We start from the raw sequence: 19596 nt of genomic DNA, 5'->3' as shown, positions 1-19596 counted from the left end.
AAAAAAGGAGAAGAGCGGTGGGGAGACAGGCAGCGATGGAGGTCCTTGATTCACAACCTGACCCGGAAAGCTGGAAACAGGATTTGAAGATGATGATGGCTTCCCAACTCTGATGACAGTGATATTCTTTTTATTTCTGCTATAAGTAAGGATTGTTTTTGATATTATAAAGGATGCCAGGCATGATTATGTTCCAGAACATAGCCTAGTACAAACACCAAGTCAAAAAAGATGACAATAATAATAATAATAATAATAATAATAATAATAATAATAATAATAATAATAATAATAATAATTGTACCGGGTGGTTCACATCTACGCCGCACATTGAATTTTCTGCCTTAAAGTACTCCTCTACAGGAGAAACAGTGAACTTAAAACTGGACATACTTAAACCTTTCCTCTGAAGATGTCACTGTGTGAATTTCGACATGTTTTTGTTTACTACTTATCAAGAAATTTGGACATTCTCTCATAGATGTCACTGCCTAAAAACTATGATCATGCATCCTGGTGCGAAGTGAAAGAACTTTCTTGAAGAAATTTTGTATTCGTAAGTTTGTTCTTTACTAAATTTCGTTCATTCAGTTGTGGGTTGGCAATATTTATCTTTCTTTCCGCCAGTTTTGAACTTAGCCAATCCAGAATTTCTGTAATTAATTTCTAACCAATCACTGGCTTCTTCTTTGTTTGGATGTGTAACTTTAAACTAATCAATAAAAGTGAGAGGGTGTGGCTTTATTATTGATGAAAGGTCTCGAACTTTCCCCGAGGGTTTATAAACTGCTGATTTTCATGTCTCGTGGCTACTTGATTAACATCTAACCTAGTATATGGACGTGTAGCAGGAGGCGGGAAGTGCCTCTTTCATCTGGCAGCAGGTCTTCTGCAAGGTAATGGCCTTTTAACATCTTTATTTCTTGCTAGCTCAGCAGTTTATCCCGCGGGAAAGGTCCGAAACCTTTACGATGTAACCTAATTTCCTAAATATGTAATTTTCTGCCGGCTTATGTAAAAACTTAATTAAATTTGTAACTGGAATTCGGGGATGGAGAGTGATTTACCCTCTCAAGCTCCCCTTCATTTTGGTTTGAGATGACTATGTTTTGGTAACTGAATTTTTCTCTTCCGTAATGTTTAAATTTCCTTCTTCTATGGGTCACCTCCATAGCCTAGTGCCTTTTAGGTTTTAAGAATGTATGTGTAGGAGTGAAAATACTTGCCTCCATTCCTTTTGGTTTTTCGGGCCATTTACTTATCCTGTTCATTTTCTATAAAGGCCCAGTAGGTTTAGTACGAGGTACCCCCGTTTCATTTTTGTAAGTTGTGCCTTGTTGGCAAGCTATTGTAAAGTCTGCTATTGCCTTGAAGAGGCTTGAAAAACTGAGAGCGCGTCAGCTCTTTTCTTGTGTGGTAAAAGTGCCTCTGGGAGGTCTGATATTGTAATTTGGAGCAAGTACTCTTTGAATGAAGCGGTTTTCTGCCCTTGAAAGTACTGTGCTTGGTATATTTGAGCTAGGAGCTCAAGGGAATTGTAAAGCAAGGGGCGTAAGGTCCAGAATTGTTCTGAATCTTGTCTTTTCCTGGTCTTGTACCTGATTGTCGGATATTTGTTGACTTCTTGTTATTTGTTAAATTTGGAAATTCCATGTGAAAATTGTTAAGTTTTGTCATTTTCGAAAATATAACCTTTAATAAAATTTTAATCCATATCTCGGCTTTGTGGTTAGACCCATTCATCCCGGCACCTTCTTTCACCTCTGCTAATCCACCAAACCACGGTAACAACAACAACAATAATAACAATAACAATAATAATAATAATAATAATAATAATAATAATAATAATAATAATAATAATAATAGTGACAATAGTTAGACCTATCCCCAAGTTTGAACTTCCACCGTTCCTAGTAATAAAAGTGGAATCTAACTGTAACTGCCTGAACTTCACCATTTCAACAAAGATTTGTGTGTTTTCACAAGATGTCACTATTGTTGATTTAAAAAATCAAATCAAAATAAATCAATATTGATCTGCATTTAGAGCAGTCGCCCAGGTGGCAGATTCACTATTTGTTGTTTTCCTAGCCTTTTCTTAAATGATTGCAAAGAATTTGGAAATTTATTGGAGATCACCCTCGGTAAATTTTTCCAACCCCTAACCTATAAACATATATTTTGCCCCAATTTGATCTCTTGAATTCCAATTATCTTCATTTAAATTCCACCTAGCACACTGAGGTGGAATTAACATGACTGAGAATGTTCATGTTTTATGGTTTGATAACTTGATGCCCTTTCAATTGTTTTTGGCTTATTTCCGAGTTGTCACTACTGTCTGAAGCTTTGATCAACCAATTAGATTTCCGCCTAATGACGTAAGGTTCCACCAATCAGACTGCACATCATGCCTTCGTTCTAGAACTGTCAGCCAATTACTTGACTAAATTCCTTTCACTCCAGTGTGGAGCATAGGGTACATGTTAGAGCTCTCCATCTGACCCTGTACATTGCCATGATCTTCATGTTAGTCCAGGAGTACCCAATCGCTGTCACCTCTGCTTCAATGGTCCTGCACCAGTTCGGCCTCAATCTACCTCTCCACCTTGCTCCTTGAGGGTTCCATTTCAACACCGGCTTTGTAATATGTTGTGGGCCTCTTTTCATCTCCATTTCCTTTCTTTTGTGACTACCTCAGATTTCCATTCTTGGGTACATTACCAAAGTTCTTCATTGGAGATAACTTCTGGCCAGCGAACTCCCACTATAGTCCTCAAGCATTTATTGATGAAGGTTTGGACTCATTTTGTAATCTCTACCGTCACCTTCCACGTCCCACACCCATAAAATAGAACTGATTTCACGTCTGACCCAAAGATCCTAAGCTTTGTCTTCAATGACATTTCACACGATCTCCACATTGGTCGCAACTGCGCAAAATCTCCTTTTGACTTTTTGATCCTATTTACAACATCCTCTGTTGCCCCTCCATTCTTACAAACAATACTTCCCAGGTAACAAAAACTTTTCTACAACATCCTCTGTTGCCCCTCCATTCTTAAAAACAATACTTCCCAGGTAACAAAAACTTTTCACCTGCTCAATCTCTTCTTCTTTCATGGCCAATACATTCTTGTTTTTGCTGTTCAGTCTATGCTCTTTTATCTTGGCTGTGTTAATTTTTAATCCCACTCTCTGAACTTTTGTTTCCAATTCCTTAAGCTTCTCACTCATATCCTTAAAAATGTGGGTCAGAAGGCAGATTTCATTCGCAAAATCCAAATCCCCAGGCAGTCAGAGTCCATTGTATACCTCTCCTTTTGTGTTGAGTTACCTTCCTCATGACCCCACCAGGCATCAGCAAGAACAGCACTGGTCAGAGCAGACATCCTGCCTTACTCTAGAATCTATATTAAATGGTTCTGAGAGGTTCCCATCATGTTTCACTTGGCAAGTATATTCTCTGTACATCATCTTCACAATACTGATGATCTTTGAAGGTTCTACGCAGCTCTGCATTGTTTTCCAGATGGCTTCTCGCTGCACTCTGTCAAAGACCCTTTCAAAGTCGACAAAAGCCAGATATAATGGAGACCAGTATTCCATGGATTGCTCAATAATAATCTGCAAGGTGTTGATTTGATCCATGCATGATCTGCTTTCTCTGAAACCAGCCTGTTCCCTCCTGAGCTTAATATCTACTGGCCCTCTAAGATGGTTGAGAACAACTCTTGAGAATACTTTACTAGGTACTGACCAAAGTGTGATGCCATACCAATAACTGCATTTCATCAAGTCTCCTTTCTTGGGCAACTTGATAAGGATTCCCTTCCTCCAACCTTCCGGGATGGTTTCTGTGTTCCAAATTTCTTGGAACAATGGTAGTAACATTTCTGCTGTTACTTCATAGCCTGCCTTGAGCATTTCCACCACCACATTATCCACACCAGGTGCTTTGTTAGTCTTACAACTCTGAAGAGCCTTGATAATTTCACTCTTGCTAGGAGGGTAAGTATTGATTTACAATGCAGGCATTTCCTGTTGGTCAAATTTCTCCTGCTCTTGTCCCTGTTGTTGGACCAAGGTCCTGTTGAATACTTCACTGAAATATTCCCTCCATCGCTTCAACTGTTCCTCACTGTTAATCAACTGCTAACCCTATTTCGATTTCACTGGCTTACATTCATTAAAACATTTCCTGGACAGCTGTTTGGTGATACCATACAGCTCTTTCGAATCACCCCTTTCCGCTGCCTTTTGAACCCTTTCTGCAAGCTGTTCCACCTGATTTCTTCATCAGCTCTTGCGCATCTCTTCACTTGCTGATGAACTTTGTTATACCTTTCCCTGAGGCATTGTTTCTCTTCTGCGTCTCTGCATTGGTTAATCAAGGCCTCACTTCTCTCTTCAATCTTCTGCCATGTGTGGTCAGATATCCATGGCTTCCTTCTGATGTCTTGAAACCCTAATAATGCAGGAAGAAACGCTTATTTATATATGGATTGTCGGAAGAAAAAGGAGAGAACAAAGTGATTACAATTTACAAAGTTGTGGAAGTCATCCAAAACAGAATGAAAATTAAATTCAGAGAAGTTGATATAGACGATGTGGAAAGGATAGGTAAAGCACAGGGTAACAGGCGGATAAAAGTGAAGTTGTTATCCACCCTGATGGCGGAAATAGTGATAAGAAACGCGGTTAATCTACAGAGTACAAAAATTTGGATTAAGAGACACATGGGAAGAGAAGGGATTAATACAAAAAACCTAAAGAAACATTTAGTGAGGTCCAGAATTCAAGGATTAAGAGCTCACATTAGGGGTCAGCAATTAGTGGTAACCAATAGCCAATGGACTAGATTTTGGACAGTGACAAAATTGTGGGAATTAGAAGAGAATTTGAAGCAAGAAGAAGTGATGGGGAAGAGAGTGGAAGAAAGGCAAGTTATAGAAAGCAATGTCGGAGAAGATGGACATGGTGATAAGGAAAGAACCAAGGAAAACAGGAAGTTCAGTGAGGAAAGGCAGGGAGATGAACATAGTGAAAGAGTGGTCGTGCATAGTGAAAAGGAAAGAGCAACAGACTTTAGGGAAGCAGCTATGGACATAGCCAGGGAAGAGGAGAGGCAGAGAGGTGAACACAGTGAAGGAATGGACGTGCAGAGTGAAAAGGAAATGTCAGTGGAGAACAGGGAGAGAACAGAACTGTTTATGAACAAAGGGAGGAGCAGGAGCTTAAGGGATCTGTAGGGAATGAAAAAAAATGATGAGGGCATAGTAAAAGGAAGGAAGGAAGGAAGGAAGGAAGGAAGGAAGGAAGGAAGGAAGGAAGGAAGGAAGGAAGGAAGGAAGGAAGGGGAATAGTGGATGAAGACATGGTGGTAATATAAGGAAAGATTGTTCGGTTGGTTAAGAATGAAGAAGTTTTAGTGGCTGTGAGGATTTGAAATGCAGAGTGAATTGGATTTGAAATGTACAGTCAATTTAGTTGTTAAGTGTGATTTTCTTAGGAGTGATTATAGTTAAGTAGATTTAAGGATTCAGCTGGAAGGAGAGTGAAGTCGGCAGGGTGATATTTGGAGTGATTGTAAATAAGGAAAGATGGTCTGGTTTGTTAAGAGTATGTAGAAACTGGTATGTAGTGGAGTGCGCTTGTTAATGGGATTTGAAATGTATAGTGAATTTAGTGGTTAAGTGTGATTTTGATAGGTGTGATTATAGTTAATTAGATTTGAATTATACGTGAAAGTGTGATTTTGAGAGATAGTTGCTAAGAGAGTTAGTATACTGAACGTTTGTTAATCAAGTTAAAGTTGGAAGGTGATTGAGTGGAATAGTTTTATTGTATAAGAGGATGATTTGATGATATGTGTCAGTATTTTGAGTGATTGTTGCTAAGAGTGAGTATGGTCAAAGATGGATGGATAATTTAATGGGAGTATAAATAAGGGATGATGGTCGGGTTTGATAATTGAATTGTACGTGGTAGATATGTGGAGTCTGGTCTGACGAAGGAGAGGAGGATTAAGTTGGAAGGTGAGTGGAGTGAATTGTGGGATTGTTATTTTAATAGTGTGTGTTCGTAATTAAGTTAAGCTGGCAGATGATAACGCAAGGTGGTCAGGTTAGATAATTGAATTGTTAAGTGGTGGTATAAGATGACAGGAGGGATTTGTGCCTGGTGGTTTATGGATGGGAATTATGAAGCGCTACTGGCTTGGTGGAGTTTGGCTTGTTACGAGATGGGAATGAAAGTAGTGGAGTATATTTTAATATAGAGTCTGGCTTGATTCGTTTATTTACAATTAGAATAGAAGATATACGAGGGTCGAGTCATAAGTCATGGCAACTATTTCTTTTCTCACAAACAGGAGACAACATGGAACATCTAAAATATGCATTTGGAAATATAGGGCATGTACTTATGCATAGTGCCTGAAGACAAATTCTGACTTCAGGAGATTCTCATAGGAAAGTGACAGACCACAGGCCATTGGTAAACATTGTTTTATTATGGTATAGACAGCAAATACACAAGACTACGTACAAAAGACAGGTCTCCACTGGTTATAGACCTTTGAAATAATCACCCAAGGTTTCCACTGTGCATTGCCAGCGGTGGGGCAGGCGCTGAATATCATTCACTGCATGTGTATCGCTAACGTGTTTTTATTAGCAAACCGTTGTCCATGTAATGGCTTCTTGACTTTGGGGATTAGATCATAGTCACATGGGCTCTGCATGGCATTGGCGTGCATTTCTGCTGCGGTAAACTGCTATTTTAATATACGATAGTTGCTCCTGCTTGTTGACTTCCATTCTGTAACGCTCTCACTAACACACTGCACTTGGGGGCATGTTTAGACCCACACTGTTGTTTATATACACCGTCTAGTGGCATCATACGCAAGTACATACCGTACGTTTCTAAATGCATATCTTAGTTTTTCCGTGCTGTCTCCTGTTTGCGAGAGAAAAAAATAGTTGCCATGACTTATGGCTCGACCTATGTAGTATGATTAAGAGTGATGGTGATTATAATGCTTGGTAAAGAGTGTAATATTAGACTGTATTGGTGGATTTAGCTTGTAATTATTTAAATGGCAAGTGGTTAGATAATGATATCATAGTGAGTAATGGAAGTAGAACAATGTACTAGGTAGATACGTGAGAAAAATAGACGACACTGACTCACCAGATGTCTCAACGTTGGGCTGGCTCAGCATGTTGTAATGGGTCGCGTGTTGACATCTAGGAGTGGAATGTCTAATGACTTGCTGTGTCAGTTAGGAGAGGAATGGAAGGACATTACCCCTTCATATGGATGGCCACGTGCCATGTGCTGTTCTGCCGTTTACTTTATTTATTATGTGTATCATTTTGTTTTGTATTCACACAGTTAATAAGATAGAGTTTGAGGGATGTTCCACCATTCAACACATTGTAACATACATACATACATACATACATACATACATACATACATACATTATCATTACAGACTGTTATGCCTTTCCGTGTTCAGTCTGCAAGCCTCTGTGAATTTACTAAACGTCGCCACAATCCTCGATTTGCAACTAGTGTTGTGGCCTCATTTAGTTCTATACCTCTTATCTTTAAATCATTAGAAACTGAGTCCAACCATCGTCGTCTTGGTCTCCCTCTACTTCTCTTACCCTCCATAACAGAGTCCATTATTCTCCTAGGTAACCTATCCTCCTCCATTCGCCTCACATGACCCCACCACCGAAGCCGGTTTATGTGTACAGCTTTATCCATCAAGTTCATTCCTAAATTAGCCTTTATCTCCTCACTCACATTGTAAAATATATTCAATTATAAGAAGACCGGTTTCGACTCCCTTGGAGTCATCATCAGTTCTTGTTGAAAATCAAATCAAGGGGAATCTGATAACAATCATCATAATAAAAAATTATGTACCTAAAGGCGATTGCATGGAAACACATCAATGGGTTGCAAGACATTACCTTGAAATGTAACGTACACATGACAAGCAGCACTTGGAACTTAAAAGTTCTTAGTTCTGGCTTAAACTGTCTTGTGTTCATGGAACATGGAACACTAGAAACACATGCACTGGTTGCAAATGTATACAAACAACGACACAAACACTTATGATATGAAATCTTGGCTCTCTAAGTGCATTCCTGGATTTGACAGTCCTGTTTCTATCTGAAAAAACTGGATGAAATACACACACATTGAAACAAAATGTACAAAGACATAGTTCTGGCCTAAACTGTTGTGCGTTCATGGACACGGAGCACTGGAAACACATGCACTGATCGAAATGTGTTCTATTCTATTCTACAGTTCTATTCTGTGTTCCACAAACACAATTTTTTGAAACCAAACCAAGAACTTTTAAATGCCAAGTGGTTTGTCTTTGTACATTCAATGTATATATGTTTTATCTAGTTTAGTCAGATGGAGGCAGGAATGTCAAGCCTACGAACAATCTTGAAATGCCAATGGTTTCATATCGTTGTAGCTGTTACATATCGCATGTATATGTTTTCAACCAGTACATGTGTTTCCAGTGCTCCGTGTCCATCAACGTGCAACAGTTTAGGCCAGAACCATGTCTTTGTACATTTTGTTTCAATGTGTGTGTATTTCACCCCGTTCCCCCCCCCCCCCCCCCAGATAGAAACAGGACTGCCAACTCCAAGAACGCTCTTAGAGAGCCAAGGTTTCATATCATACGTGTTTGTGTCGTTGTTTGTATATATTTTCAACCAGTGCATGTGTTTCTAGTGTTCCGTGTTCCATGAACACAAGACAGTTTAAGCCAGAACTAAGAACTTAAGTTCCAAGTGCTGCTTGCCATGCGTACGTTACATTTCAAGGTAATGTCTTGCAACCTATTGATGTGTTTCCATGCAATCGCCTTTAGGTACACAATTTTTTATTATGATGAATGTTATCAGATTCCCCTAGATTTGATTTTCAACAAGAGCTGATGATGATTCCAAGGGAGTTGAAACCGGTCTTCTTATAATTAAATACATTTTACAATGTGTTGAATGGTGGAACATCCCTCAAACGCTATCTTATTAGCTAAACGTCAACACGGAAATGAAGATCATAACCTACGATTCACACAGTTGTCATATTCCCACGGATAACGGATCTCCGATAAGGAGTTGACCAAGGGCCTTTTGACAGTGTCTGTTACTGATTTCATGGAGATTTATTTTGGTTTGATTGTTTATTTTTCAGCAAATGCAAATTGATTGAACATAAGTTGTTAAAGTTAAACATTGTTATTTTTCTCTGTTATAGATCATTAGGGTCATGTACTGTAGATCTGGAAGAAAATAAATACCGTATTTACGCAAATAATCCCCGCCACCGAATAATCCCCGCACCCTAACTTCAGGTAGGCTTATTTTGAAAAAATGCCAACATTGACGCAAAAAAAAAAACGCATCCCAATTTCGTGCCTCAAATTTTTAAAAAAATGTGCAGGTATTATTTGTGTAAATACGGTATTATCCATCTACCACTATCTTGAAATCCTAATACTTTCTCACTGGCACTTAAGAACCTTTTCTTGATTTTCTTCCACCCTTTCTCTACGTGTCGGGATTCTAAGCGACATCTTCACGGCTATCTCTCGCCAGTCGCATCAGCCATGCTTCATTCTCTTTGAGCCATGCACTGCAATCAGGAGCATATGGTCTTTTTGAACCTTTTAAAAAAATTTTGTTCCCGACTATAGAGTCTAAACAGTGTAAATCTATTCCCAGATGGTCTCTTCTCCTCTTTGATCTATCTCTAACTGACTGTACTGGTTTTTCCAACTCCAGCACAAATTCTTTTCTAATGCCCTTGTTTTGCAGTTTTCTTATACCGAATCTTCTCTGACTGCGTTTTGCATCCTGATGGCTTGTGGCAGCAATCTTCGCTCATACTTCAGCTATTACAAGGTGGTGATCGCTTTCACAGTCGGCACCTCTTCTGTTCTAGACATCAAGAAGGGAACACCTCCACATCTGACTAACGAAACGGTCTACCGTATTTACTCGCGTATTAGACCCCTTTTTTCCCCCCACTTTTACAGCCAAAAATAGTAAAGGGGGGTCCAATATGCGATAACCTCAAGCTTGTATACAGCGAACACATGACTTCTAGGTTATAAAGAGCTAAAATTGTACGTGTGAACATTCTATATGTACTATTATTTAACAAAGAATGTATTTAAGTTATACTGGCTACTTTCGTCGGAAGGCAGTATTTCTAAACGTAAAAAGACGATAAATGGTGAACATGACTTTTAGGTCTACGGTACATATAAAAGTCTGTTTTAGATACTCATATCACATCATTACATCTCATTAATTCCTCTGGTGAGGCTGACGTCAGAGAGGGCATACGGCCGTAAAACCTCGCTACGAAGATTCGTCTCATTTCATACTCGATCCCATAAAAGAAAGGGATAAGGGTATCGTGTTATCATATAATTAAATATTGATACGAAAGAACTTAATGGCCAGTCATTTGTCTCTGTCAGTTCAGCAGTAGACCTAGCACACAGTAAACCTGATCACTGCTTTCATTTGAATTATCGCCTTGCGCTGCAAACTTCCCTGCCTTGCTACCAGCGTGTCGGCATTCTAAGAGACATCATCTTCACTGCTATCTCTCGCCTGTCGCGTCAGCCATGCTTCATTCTCTTTGAGCCATGCACTGCAATCGGGAGCTACGGTCTTTTTGAACCTTTTAAAAAAATTTTGTTCCCGACTATGGAGTCTAAACAGTGTAAATCTATTCCCAGATGGTCTCTGATATTCCCAATTGGTGTATATGTAGCAGAAGCCACTCCTTCCAAATAAAGAAGTGCTGTAGAAGGCATGCCAAGTCATCAGCTGATAACTAGCGTATGTTACGAGTTGTACTTCTGAATGTAATACTTAGTAACTGGAAACATTCTTTTGATAACTGCAGCTGTTGGAATGCAGACCCTTTAAGTACATTTCATGCTTGTTCTCTACATTTATCACATCAGGATTTGCGTAAACAGCTGTCCATGAGATAAGACAAACCACATTGTTTACGTTAGGTATATTATTGCCCTGATAGTGCCACAGACGATAGTGCCAAAAGTTGAACGGAAAAAATAAACATAAGTAACAGGAAAATATACCGCTTTTATGGATATCTACAGGTGTAGCGGTAATGCGTTTTATTATCATAATGTTTAATTTCGTATGTTTGTTGTCTCTTTTTTTATTAACGCATACCCTAGTATGTTTTGTTTGGCGCCTCTGAAAATCTTTTGAAGTACATGGGGACATAAAATTATTATTATTATTATTTGTTAGGTACATTGGCGAGTAAAATTAATTGGATAGCTTTTATCACGTTTTAAACTTATTTCTCTCCAAATACTGTATATATACCGGTACCTATATTGGCCCGAGTTACGAGATATTAAACAACCACTTTGTTAATGATCTCGCCTGCTGTATAAATAGCAACAACCGCGAATATTTTTGAACTAAAACTCGGTTCCTCATCCCGAGGTGGTACAGCTCTTTTTAGACACACCCCCAGTGGAGGGGAGTTACATGTACTGCTTTTACCGCTTATCAACCTTCCAGCCATTCGTAAATCTGGCAGTACGGTACCAGAAATCGAAGTCAGACCCCCGAAAACAGCAACTAATTGTGCTAACCATTACGTTGATCGACATTATTAACTACAAAACACAGACATATAGCACGACTGATGCATGCTTGCATTGCGCAGGCTGGACACGAAGCTAGGCCTATTCATCTATTTGTGCGACGTATTCAGAGCTGCAGTAGACCTACGCTACAGAGGTGGACATTTCTTAACTGCAAAACACAGATGTACCACATGGATTCGACGCATTTTCACTGCGTAGGTCGTATGGACTAAACTATTCACAAATTTGTGCAATGTCATCAGAGCTGCAATAAGACTTGTACCCGCTTCGAAGGGGAATCATCGTCGTTCTCTGATGAATTATGTTGGGGGTCTTATAGGCAAGATTTATTTTTTTTCATTTTCTTCGTCTCGAAAAGCCAGGGGGGGGGTCTAATACGCGAGGGGGTCTAATACACGAGTAAATACGGTATTTGATTTTGTGTCTTGCCATCTGGAGAGACCTACATAATTTTATGGCAGAGTTTGTATGGGAATACTGATCCTCCAATAACCAGCCTGTTATTTAAGCACATTTCGATAAAACGTTCACCATTGTCATTTTGGACCCCAACCCCATGTTTACCGATTACTCACTCTAACCCTTCGTTTACACTACCAATCTTGGCATTAAGGTCTCCCATCACAATTTCTATGTCTCTTTTTAATACTAGTTAGTACCTCCCCCAGTTGTCCATAGAAGCTGTCCTTGTCTAGGGCATCTGCTTGTTCTGTAGGTGCGTAACACTGCACATGATATATATTTCCTAATCGGGTCTTGAATCGTGCTGTAATGATCCGATCTGAGATCGGCTTCCAATCTAAAAGGCTTCTTCTTGCTTCTCTTGTCAGTAATATACCCACTCCACATTCATGTTATTATTATTATTATTATTATTATTATTATTATTATTATTATTATTATTATTATTCCCCGAGTACAAAAGAGTCTTGCCATCTCTCAACCTGTATTCTCTGCAGCCATTCTACCGTGTTTCACTCAATCCAAGTATCGCCAACCTTTATCGTTCTATCTCCCTAGAGACTGGTTCCATTTTCCCTGACTCTAACATCGTTCTTACATTTCACAAGCCCACTCTTGTCTTTGTTTTCAAGTCGAAGGTCGTCAACAAGGTATCCATCCGGTTTACTCTATTATGCGTTTCAGTAACTGTGCACATTTTTTCTAGGTTGGGGTTGTTAGCCCTATGCACAACCCCCAACCTGGAGGACCAGGTCATTTGCTTCCACCACAGCTAAAGAGCCTGACCTACCCCCGATTTGGTATCAAGGTTGTCTCCTCTAAAAGAGCCGACTTCATCACGTCTACGAACCTCTTCTGCCCTATTTTGGAACCGCCGCTGCATCCTGGGTTGCCTCTTCCACCATACCAATGGACTCCATCTCAGCCTTGGACGCCATTGATGTCTTCACCATAACTCTGGCAAGGGTCCCTCACGAGGTGATACTCCTCCCCCTCCTCCTTTCTCATACGGACTTGGGACAGTCAATGACGGAATTACTGTCAGCCACCCTCCCTATAAAGAGCTGAGAGTTTTGAATCTAAAGACTCAATCTTCATTGGGACTGTAGAAGTACTACATTAACTGAGGTCTCCTTCAGGAGCCTAGGGTCTGACATAAGGTAAAACGGAACCATTATCTAACTATATGAACTTCATCTGTGTGTGACGAAGAGAGGATTCCAGCATTCCCCTTAGCACGTAACAGGTCGATCTGAGTTTACGCTATATTTCAATGTAAGATTTCTCTTTTCTATTAAGACTTTAAATGTAGGTTTTCTGGGCAGTCTACTGACTTAATGTGAAAACCCTTTATGGGAACCTTGTAAAATGTAAGGATGCACCCTGTGTACCCTCGTTTTCCCTTATTCACTTTGTTTCTCGGTGACTAAGTTTCCAATTTTCTAAATTTTTCTGCCCTGTTTCGGACTTAAACTTTTCCCTCTTAGCCACCAAGTAGCATGGCTTATCCTCTGTCACTGGGCCTTAAGCCCTACTATGTTTTTTGTAAGTCGTTATCTAGGAGTGCTTGAGCGGATTCAGCCTCTTTTTTTCATTTCGTTCTCAGCCTTTTCCATTAACCTTTGTTTAGCGTTTATTGGCTGTGTAGTATGGGCTTCAGCTCCTGCATTTTCTAGATCTTTTCACCCACCTTTTGAAAGTGGCTCCTCTATGAAATAACGGATGCAAATATGATGTGAAAGGCACTGCGAAGGAAGAAGCCACAGCCTTCCCCACTGTGAAAATGGGAAACCACAGAAAGGGATCTTCAGGGCTGCCAACAATGGGGTTCAAACCCAATATCTCCTGAATGCAAGCTGATAGTTACATGACCCAAAGCATGATAGCCAACTTGGTTCTCACAATGAAATTTCAGTTTGTTTTTTAAGATATAGGTTTGGAGGTTCTGGCTTTCTTAGGAAGAAAAAGAAATTAGGAAAACGATGTTATCTTTACACCAGTGAATTTACATACCTCTAGAAGTTTCATCACAGGAACTGGGTTGAAGAAGTGAAGACCTCCAAATCTGTCTTTTCGTTTTGTCACCTGTGCAATTTCTTCGATGGACAAAGACGATGTGTTAGATGCAAAGATAGCATGTTGAGGAGCACTCTGAAAGTAATTATAAACCTTTATAAACAAACAGACCATTTCATTTTCAAAACTACACAGCACAATTCAAAAAATATAATTATAATTTAAAAACTGTAACATTTAAATCACATACATTCTAAGTAAAAGAGTTTATTTTGTTCCCTCTAAAACACAGGTGCCCATGCTGGGCTTTTTGTCCCCCAGGGACACAGCATATAAGTGGGCAGGTGAGTAATCAGTGCGTGCTTCAGCGACAGCAACATTGTGGTTACGTTACATGCCATGAAGGTAAATGAACAGTGAATGTTTGAGTATTAAGGGAATAGTATGGGTTTTTTGTTTGATTTTTCCCCAGTGGACAGAAATCCAGGTAATTCTCAATATAACTTACGTTGTACGAAATTGGTTATTCGTGTTCTGGTTACGTGGGAAAGAGTTTACCAGTGCTACACAATATTTTTGTACAATACACAATTAATTACAATTTTCACTACTATACTTTCAGAGAGAGTGCTTTAGAAAAAATCCTAATATGATAAGGAGTACAGCGGATAAGCTGTAGGTAGCTTGTTACTTGAGTTTAAATGATCTGATAAACTCATCAACAATCCAACCATATTTACTGGGAACAGTTAGATTATTTGTTTGAAGACCTGCAATATATCTATTGTTAATTGCATTTACAATATTGTTTTACATGGATAGCAAATATCTATGTCTTCACTAATAATAATAATAATAATAATAATAATAATAATAATAATAATAATAATAATAATAATAATAATGTTATTTGCTTTATGTCCCACTAACTACTTTTACAGTCTTCGGATACGCCAAGGTGCCGGAATTTAGTCCCGCAGTAGTTATTTTACGTGCCAGTAAATCTACCGACACGAGGCTGTCGTATTTGAGCACCTTCAAATACCACCGGACTGAGCCAGGATCAAACCTGCCAAGCTGGGGTTAGAAGGCCAGCGCCTTAACCGTCTGAGCCACTCAGCCCGGCGTTGTCTTCACTAGTGATGATATTCACTTGCTATTTAGAGGCTAGGTATCATCAATGGACATCTGATAAATTTTAAATACTATTTTCAGAAAAATGAACAGAGAAGTAGTGTTGCCACCTGTCCCATATTTGACGTGAAAATTTTGAGTTCCGTATTATGAACTGTTTTCCCGTAAAAACAAGCGTTTGTCTATTTTTGTCTCTAGATATTTTAAAAACTGTATTTGATTTGAGTGCCATTGAAGTTCAAAGTAGCTCCATTATTTTTTCTCTCTTTGGAGCCTCAGAAGAAGGAAATCTCGCAATGTCTCGCCATTTGCTGGTAAAGCTGAGCATGCTGGGTTATTTACCTCATATTCCGCCGTGTACTTCCGTAGGTCTTCCGTTCCAATTTCCAGCGTGATTGTTTATGCTGTTTGAGGCTAAACCTACGTAAATGTTGTGAAGTTATCAATCCCTCCAATTAACTGAAATAACTGATATGGAGGAACTGTATGAAGATTTTTGTCTTGTTGGGAACATTCCCGCCAGTATTTTGGAGAGTACAGAAGATGCCTCAAATAAGTGGTTGTCAGTGTTTACTAGTCGTAAAGGACAACAGAAACTAACAGAATTAGAAAATCTTGTATTTTTTGTAATGAGTGTTCCTGAGTGTTCAGTAGATTTGATTAAAAGAGCTACTAATTACTGTAAACATGAACATGTCTTGTAGAGAGTTCCATGGTATGATACAGTTAGACAGTGCAATTTTTGAAGTCGGCTAAGTCAAATGTGAAGTACAGATGGAGAAAATAAGGTAGTTCTAATAATGTTTTTTCTGCATGTTTTGTCATACCTAATGAATACATTGTACTGTATGTTCTGTTAAGAGGGTGTAAGTTAGTTTCCTTTAAGAATTTAAATAATAATCTTATTCTGTTAACGAAACTATAATCTAATTGAAATTGGTACCTAACATTTGATTTTCAAGTATTTATGAACTGTCCCTTACTTTTGTGAAAAATCCTATATTTTTATGTAAATGTCCCTTATTTCTTATATCGTAAAGTTGCAACCCTACAGAGAAGGTGAAACAGCTGTACAAAATCAAGCATTAAACTAGAAGTATGTAAATATATGTTTTACTGGAATAACAGCAATTTTACTTCTGTTGGTGGAAATTCAGTCATTCCCTTCCAAGAAATTTTAAATCCTACCTTGCATACTTCAACTCTACATATTTGGACAGTGTAACATGAAACCTGTAACGTGTCAGTTTTTTAATATGTAAATGTAGTAAAATAAAACTCTGTTTCTTAATATCGAGCTCAGTATTTTTATTTATTGTTTACAATTGGCTTTACAATACCAATATAAATGGTCCGTTATTGGACATTATAAATTTTCCAGCTAACTCATTCCTCGTTGACAGCGTTTCAGCCCCGTCTGCTAGGTTGGGCTCATCAGTTGGTACCTAGCACACCTACCAAGGGTAGACTCAGACTGTCGTATAGCAACTATGAGACAGGAAAGGGCTAGGAGTGGGAAGGAAACAGCCATGGTCTTAAGGTTTAGCCCCAGCATTTGCCTGAAAATGGGAAACCATGGAAAACCATCTTCAGAGCTGCCAACAATGGGGTTCGAACACACTATCTCCTGAATGCAAACTCGCAGCAGTGCGCCACTAACCGTAAGACCAACTCTCTCAGTAGCATAGTATAAATCAAACCCGAACATTAAAAAAAAAAAATTCCTTGTGATTATAATGTCTTTATACCTTCTTATTCTTCTCTATCCTATGGTTGGTGGGTAACATGCAAGTCTTCCAAGCGTTTCCGTCCTTTGGCCAACAGCTTCAAGTGGCAATAGGTGGGCTTGGCTTTAATGTTGTCCATAAATTGCACATCAAGAAGAGCATTCTATGTTAAAACAGTAAACGTGTATCCATGTCTTCAAAATAAGTTGCTTAACAGTCACAGTAAATCATCAAGTCATTCTGTACCAGCACGTCCTGTTGACAAGCTTTGATCATCTTCCAGGATATCTCTAAGTCAACATGGCCCAATATCCTGGAAGATAATATCCGTATGTGAACATGACCTAATATCCTGGAAAATGATCAAAGGTTGTTAATTGACAGTGTCAACAAAAACCTACACCAGTATGTATTGTTTAGCAGTGCAGTCCTGTTTATAAAATAAAATCCACATTGATAGTAAGAAAACTGAGATATCCACCTTCTGGAATACCAAGTTCATTACTTTGATTTCAACCCTATGGGGTAGGCATGGTAAATACCTGAGGAATGTGTTGAATGACTTAGCATACCTGCCAACATCCAAAAAGAGAAATCCAGAAGATCCTAAAGCAGAAAAATTTTAACAACACGTGCATGCATCGCAAAGTCTTGAGACATAGTGAACAAGGATCGCGGGAGGGATTACAAACAATACTAATACAAGTCAAATACATGTTATGATCACTCTTGAAATTAAATATTTACACAAAATTACATCTTGATGAGTGCTCATCTGTTTTCACTTAACACTGGGGGAACAGTTCACACACTACACAGTGTTTTTCTGCACTTTAAACTTGCGGCTCACAATATGAATGTCACCGTCAAAATTAAACTAAACATGTATCTTATTTACAAAATTATGTCAAGTTCACAGTATGCAGGCTGTTATCTATTACAGGTTGGAGAGGACAGATGGAGATGAGTTGCTTTCTTTCCTTTTTTTTCAGAAATTCTGGAGGAAAACTACTACATGGACCAGTACTTCTGGTTTTCAAAACAGAAATAAGAATCCAAAATTTAATTTGACATTGAGGACCTAAACTAATTTTAGTTCTTTTTCACCAAGCTGAACACATTGCTGTGCAGTAGAGTCAGAGCAAAGCATTAGCCAGATATTCTGGGAACACCAACTCCATAAACGTTCACCAAGCGAGCCCATTTGTTGTCATCTGTCAGATTCTCACTCTCAACAGTAGCACATTCTTCGAGATTCAGATTTGGTTGATCCTGTCAAAAGTTCATTTATCAAATCGACGAGATCTTTGAATCTTTATAGACTCTTATCCTTAAAGGATATAAAACTTTTTACCAAATCTCATTACAAAGAAACTTTCAAATTTAGTTCTTAAGATTGAATTCCACTTATTTCAAAGATGTTTTAAGTATTTTGGAATAACTCATTCTACCACAATTTTAATGTATATCTCCTACTAAGCCCATGTTATTAAGGCATAATCAAAGTTTATGTATTTTATGATATTCTAATAGAGTAGATTTAAGTTTGTGAAAAAATGTTTCAATAGTTCTGACGTCATTGTTTACGAACATAACCATTCTTCGAGATTCAGACCTGGCTGATGATGCTCTGTAAGGGAGCGAAACATGTCCCACAAATAACTTGTCAATTAATGAAGATATTTTAAATGTGACAACATTATAATGTATTGAACAGGTGGATTAGAATTAAAACTTTGTTATTACAAATAACACATTTCAATATGGATTAAAACATGAGATTAGTCACTTGCAATTACCAGCTACTATCGAAAGTCAAACAAATCTGATTTGTAAATAAGATTGTTATTTGCTTTACATCCCACTAACTAATCTTGAGGTTTTCGGAGACGCCAAGGTGCCGGAATTTAGTCCCGCAGGAGTTCTTTTACCTGCCAGTAAATCTACCGACACGAGGCTGACGTATTTCAAAACCTTCAAATACCACGGATTGAGCCAGGATCGAACCTGCCAAGTGGGGTCAGAAGGCCAGCGCCTAAACTGTCTAAGTCACTTTGCCCTGCAAATCTGATTTGACCCCATAACGCGAAAACAAGCACTGTTCATCCGTAAAACACATTCAAAATCCGTACATTTTAAAGAAAAACCGGAATACTTGGCAGGTATGCTTTTAGTAACACTAACTATACAAGTCAGTATTGGTGGTAGATCAGAAAGACTACCACATGAACTACTGAACATTCTTATGAACAGTGTGCCATCCAGTGGTATTGTATGTGATGAACAGGTGTGCATGGGTTCGGGCCAAGCCCTCAGGCCTGCTTGGGCTTAAAGTGACAAATATTCTCGAGCTTGATAAAATAACCAAATTCAATTTGTGGCATATTTTTGATCTGTGAATTATAATTAACTTCAGAAACACATTTTACATGTAGATATAATAATAATAATAATAATAATAATAATAATAATAATAATAATAATAATAATAATAATAATAATAATAATAATAATAATAATGTAGATATGTTCAGAT

At 38.5% G+C, this 19596-nt stretch overlaps 1 protein-coding gene across 1 annotated transcript in view; it reads right to left on the bottom strand.

Moving 5' to 3' along the window:
* LOC136858701 (hydroxyacyl-coenzyme A dehydrogenase, mitochondrial) overlaps nt 1-19596 on the bottom strand; it is a 78531-nt gene that overhangs the window by 29283 nt on the left and 29652 nt on the right. The window contains exon 4 of the mRNA XM_067138439.2: nt 14197-14334. Coding sequence (XP_066994540.1) covers nt 14197-14334 — 138 coding nt within the window. The remainder of the gene's footprint in view (nt 1-14196; nt 14335-19596) is intronic.

Source organism: Anabrus simplex, chromosome 1 (genome assembly GCF_040414725.1).
Source record: "Anabrus simplex isolate iqAnaSimp1 chromosome 1, ASM4041472v1, whole genome shotgun sequence".
NCBI lineage: Eukaryota > Metazoa > Arthropoda > Insecta > Orthoptera > Tettigoniidae > Anabrus > Anabrus simplex.
The sequence above is the reverse complement of the archived record's forward strand: the minus strand, read 5'-3'. Positions and strand labels throughout refer to the sequence as shown.